The 5,814-nt window shown below is 34.8% G+C and overlaps 1 protein-coding gene across 1 annotated transcript; it reads left to right on the top strand.

The window, feature by feature from the left end:
- Window positions 1-1,364: 1,364 nt before the first annotated feature.
- LOC148849287 (MYB-like transcription factor 4) lies at window positions 1,365-2,540 on the top strand. The gene is made up of 2 exons (XM_088948328.1): window positions 1,365-1,773; window positions 1,882-2,540. The coding sequence occupies exons 1-2, from the start codon at window positions 1,511-1,513 to the stop codon at window positions 2,342-2,344; spliced, it is 726 nt and encodes a 241-aa protein (XP_088804454.1). The 5' UTR covers window positions 1,365-1,510; the 3' UTR covers window positions 2,345-2,540.
- The last annotated feature ends 3,274 nt before the right edge of the window (window positions 2,541-5,814 follow it).

The following is a 5,814-nucleotide window of genomic DNA, read 5'->3' as shown; positions in this document are numbered from 1 at the left end:
ACGACCACTAGGCACTAAGAGAGTAAAGGGGCGAGAGAGTAAGATGGTGGTACTTCCATGTTATCCAAACTTGAGCCACAAGCTCAAACTTGGATAGAAGAAAAATAAAATAAAAGTTAATACAAACAAAGAAATAAAAGTGGAAGCTTATCGGACCAAAGCCCACATAATTTCCGAAAAAAAAATTGAACCAAAGCCCACATACACGGATACACCCACCCATGAACCAACTCCTTCTTCCACACACACTAACCCTACATCCCCTCTTCTTCGCCCCTTCAAAGTGATCTCGATTTTCCATATTTTTGTATTCAGGAACAGCCCAATTAAAGACTAGAATGTGCTTAATCCAACTTGTCCAGAACATCTTCCAAAGGTTACAGGCTCCATTCGATGCAAATGTGTGTGAATGTAAATATGTAGAATGTAAAATGGTCGATATAAATTGCAAAGTTGGATTAGTTTTGCATCGATAAATTTACCTTTTTATCAAATAGACTTTTAGCTGTAATGAATGCAAATACAAATTTCAATAAAACATATGCTTTCTTTTTTCAAAAGCCCACTTGAATGTAAATTTACTTATTTTTTATTATTGTATTTTTACATCTTATTATCAATGTAAATATGCATTCCGAATGCAAATTTATCCTGAACCGGAATTTACACTCCATTTGCATCATTTCCAAACACAGCTTTACTAGGGTAATTGGGTATGTAAGTTTATTCAGGCAAGTGTCTTTTAGGTTTAACTTGTCTGGGTAAATTTGGTTTCATTACTGTTCTTAGGTGGGTAAACAACTTATTCACCTTATAAGAGAGTACTAATGAGCCAGACAACTGATACTCTCCGAAAAATTGACTTATTGTAAGACCCATTATAATGACATACAAATCATAATCAATTACCCAATTAACTAATTTACCTCCTATCAAATACGGGCAAATTACGGAGTCTAAGGATGTAAGATAAATATAAAAAGTGTTATATACAGTTGGTGTGAAGTGCCGATTCCAAAAAGTATTACTTTCAACAGAAACACTTGGTAGCCAGATAATCTAAACATGTGTACAATTTTAATATATATATAAAAAAAAAAACTTATAATCTCAATCAGGGGTTACTAGCTTAATTAATCATCTTATAATAGAAAGTTAGGGATTACACGTTGTCTTACTTTACTTTAATACAATAGTACTTTACACACCTACCTGAAGGTTACTGATAGTTATACCATTTAACTAATTTCATTATGATGTTTATATATCATCTGGACACAGTCCCCAAGCATTCCCCCCTAACCTCTCACCAACTCAAGTTTAGAAGCAATTAATCTCTCTCTCTCTCTCTCTCCCCAAAAGCCTAAGCCTATATATCAATCCCCCGTCTCAAGTTCTCACAAGGGTCGAGTTGGGTGCACCAAATCACCACCAACAACTTCATCACCACCACTTACAGCAGCAACAGCAACGACAAGACAAGAAGCAGTAGTAGAAGTAGTAAGACTGAATGGGGAGGTCTCCTTGCTGTGAGAAAGCTCATACTAACAAAGGAGCATGGACCAAAGAAGAAGATGATCGGCTTATTGCACACATCCGGGCACATGGCGAGGGGTGCTGGCGATCCCTCCCCAAGGCCGCCGGCCTTCTCCGTTGTGGCAAGAGCTGTAGGCTTCGATGGATCAACTACTTACGTCCGGACCTCAAGCGCGGCAACTTCACAGAAGAAGAAGACGAGCTCATCATCAAACTACACAGTCTTCTGGGTAACAAGTAAGCCTAATTCAATGTTTCTAGCTTCGACTTTTCTTCGATCGAAACTTTAGAACTGGGTATATATTCACTGGTTTTATGATTTTATTAATTTAATTTATATTACAGGTGGTCTCTTATAGCCGGAAGGTTACCGGGAAGAACAGATAACGAGATAAAGAATTATTGGAATACCCATATAAGGAGGAAATTGCTGAGCCGAGGGATTGATCCGGCCACCCATCGACCTCTTAACGAGTCGGCTTCCGATGCCAGAACTATATCTTTTACCGCCGCTGCTAAAGAAGAAACGAAGATCATCAGCATTGGAAGACTCGAGTGTAACCAAGAGAAAAGGCAGAGAGTGGAGCGGTGTCCCGACCTGAATCTCGAGCTTCAGATTAGCCTTCCTTATCAACAACATACTCCCGAGACGCCATTGAAGAGTGGAGGGGGGAGAACTCTTTGTTTCCCTTGCAGCTTGGGCTTGCAGAATAGTAAGGACTGCATCTGCAGTAATTCCAGCACTAATAGTGATTTCTTAGGCTTGAAAACTGGTCTTTTGGATTATAGAAGCCTGGAAATGAAATAAAAAGCTCTACTTGTAACATCTAACTAAATTAGGGTGGAGAAAAGAAAGAAAGAGATTATTATGTGGGAATCTCTCTATCTAGCTTTCTCTTTAGTCTAATTTGTATAATTACTACCACATATTACAAGTAGATATGATTTATAAATTGAACTATTTGTTGGAAATCAAAAAAAAAAAAAAGGTTGTTCATTCAGAAGATTTGGTGGCTAGAATATCTATCCTTGATAATGGTTAATTAGCTTGTTGTTTTCCCCTTCATAATAGATTTCTACTATAATAGAAAAAAAACCTAACACAATCCCACAAAATTAAAACAAGGAAGAGAGAAAAAGAGAGGATTAAGTGCTAATGTTCTCATGTGCAAAATTATCAATCCATCGGATCATACCCATGAATATTCTTGACTGGAGTTTAATTTGTAATAGTGTGAGCTGTTCAACTCCAATTCTAAACAAACCACTAGTTAATTGCTGGAATCATTTTACGATTTTGATGAACTTATCTTCTTCCCTTTAAAGGAAAAGGAAAAGTTAATCATTTTAATTCCCTCTTGGCTTGGCCCCTGTTGAGATAAGTTCACTGATTTTTTAGGGGGTGGCCCTTGGTTCTCTAGAAAATTTTTCTTTGATTGATGAATACTTTGTGTTAGAATTTCGATTTTGGGTCGTCTTGAGTTTCAGTCGATGGATGGATAAGTCGTGAGAGGAGGAGAGCGAGAGGAACGGGTAGGTGACCTATCTCGTCAACAAGTAAAAGCAAAAGAAATGAAAAACAGAAAATATCTTCTCCACAAACACATACAGATTGAAGGAGATGAATTTTACAGTGGTATCCCATCTTTTATTTGTTAAGTATATCCTAATAACTGCTTTACATTAAGTAAAAATCTAGCTATGGCTAATCTGGTTATCTGTCCTTAATAATCATTTCTTAGGATCCTGCATGCATGTGTGTAGTGGGTAGGAAATATAAGTGGGACCTGACCTAATAATCACTTATCAAAACTTAAAGGGGCCACCTTCTACAAAATAGAATGAATCTACCTGTAACAATGTCATTTGACTAGAAAACTTTTATTACATGTATCTCCCTTAATTTCCTGACATAAAAAAGAGACTTATAAAGCATCAACCATGTGCACAATACCTACCCAAATATTCCATTATATGCAATCGTCCCACATGTGAGAGTACAACCATGACCATCAATACAATATTATATATATATATATATATATATATATATATATATATATATGAAAGATGGGTCGAGGACATTAGAATTGATAATTAATCCACCGCATAATCTACCTAATCACATTTGTCACACTATAGCTAGCTAGAGGTATAATTGCTTGAACCAGAATTTCCCTGACTTGCATCTGTGTCATTATGGGGATGATAAATTTCATGTGAGAGATGTCACATTAATCTAACAAAATGGATTTGTTGATGGATAGAAAAAATTTGGATATCAGGGCTGTTTAGTCTATTGATGTTTATTTAATAAACATTTTGTATAATATTTATTTAATAACTTTCTCTTTACCCCTTTTTTCTAGGGGTGTAAATGTTATTCAAAAATCTGATTTGGAATTTGATATTTGACATAATCAAATTGAATTTGGATAATTCGAATATTTAATCGGTCGAATTTGAATATCTTATTCATATCGAATACTTAATTAGATTTGAATTCGGATATGACCTGATTTGATTAGATAAATATCAGATTTCAACCGATTATTTAATTATTATATATAATATATAAAATATTTTATATAATAATTAAGTTATATAAATAATTTATATATTTATTAATTATCTAAACTAATTAACTAATCAAATTCAAATCGAATCGAATCAAATATTTGAATATTTAATCAGATTCGAATTTGAATATTAATTTTCAATATCCGTCGGATATCGAATCGAATTCGGATATCAGATTTTCTAATCGGATTCGAATTCGATCCGTTTACACCCTTACTTTTTCCCTAATACTAGTTGTGGGATTTGATTCCATGTCAACACCAGAACAAACCAGTTAATACATCAACGAGCTAGACCTTGGTTGGTTTATAGTATTTATTTTGGAAAACAAAAAAAAAATGGTTTTTGACAAATAGAACCACTAGACACCACATAAGTTAAGTAGTGAAAAAATCAGTGTTTTTGAATTATTGTTGATCTGGACGGTTAGACCATTTGGCCTTGGAACTGTCTAAGCAATCAGTTTTGTTTCACCCTTAACTTGTTCTTGGCCAAAAATTGTTGAGTTGGTCAATGATTCATTGACTTGGGCAATCAAATCATCGACCCATTCGACCAAGACAACAGTTTTTTTCCTTTTTTATTTTAATTATTTTTAAATTTTTTATTTCTTTAAGTCAGAATGAACCATCCATTTAAACTGGATGGTCGAATCGCTGACCCAAAAACAGTGGCTAAAGCGGTTTTAATTCCGAGTCAATTTTTTAAACCTTGAAAAAATACCTTGATGTTGGAAGAAACATTAAAAAGAAGCTTCTTCAATATAGTTCTCACATAAATTGAGACAATCATTTATTTGATAAATAATTTAACCAAATTATATTTCAGAGGAAACGCCTATATAACACTGAGCTAACAACATTTTTCACATAACCGAACCAAACACCATCATCATTAAGAGGGGAAAGGAACCCTAAATCTTAGAATCCATGAAACCCCGAACCTAACCCTAAAAAGCAATCAAGGCATTAGGGGAGACAACCAGCAAAGAAACCGACCTAAGTGGTGGTAGCTCTTGACCTCTTGTTCATGAAACAAAAATCTGTAAGAACAATGACCCCTCCAAATAAACATAATAATAAAAAAAGGAGGAGTCGCTTTTCAACACTTCACCCACTTTTCCTTTTTCAAACATGTTAGGTGGAGACAGAAGAAGCTTCTATTAATTTTTTTTTCCTCTTTATATCCCTTTTCTTATTCCATCATGTATCTCTCTTCTCTTGAAAAGAAAATTTATAACACAAAAGGCTGTGTTTATAATATTAACTAGGATGTGGCTTCCTTTGTTAACAACTTAATTTCCTATTCAATCCCTATTACTTAATCAACTAATACCCAACACCACATGCATGACTCGGGTGGTGGGGCCTCTCGGTTCCCCTTCTGGTGTCTCACCCATCCAAAATCGCATTAAAGCATGTCATCATTTACGTAACTACCACCAATTACTTGTACACCACTCGTTCGACCTTCTAAGATTTTTTATCTCCTCTCCTTCGACATGAATAGGCAGAGCACATAATTCAAACTCTTTCAGTGATGTCTTCATTGAACTACGATATATGCTAATTAGGAAGAATTTACTTCTACTTCTCTTCCAAAGTCTAACCTGCCGATACCCATATACTCTAATGGCTGTTTGGTTCATGAGAATAGAAATATAAAATTAGAAACAAAATGAATAAATGGATTATTCCG

The sequence above is a fragment of the Nelumbo lutea genome, chromosome 6 (assembly GCF_056320005.1).
Source record: "Nelumbo lutea isolate HS-2025 chromosome 6, American lotus-T2T, whole genome shotgun sequence".
NCBI lineage: Eukaryota > Viridiplantae > Streptophyta > Magnoliopsida > Proteales > Nelumbonaceae > Nelumbo > Nelumbo lutea.
The sequence above is the reverse complement of the archived record's forward strand: the minus strand, read 5'-3'. Positions and strand labels throughout refer to the sequence as shown.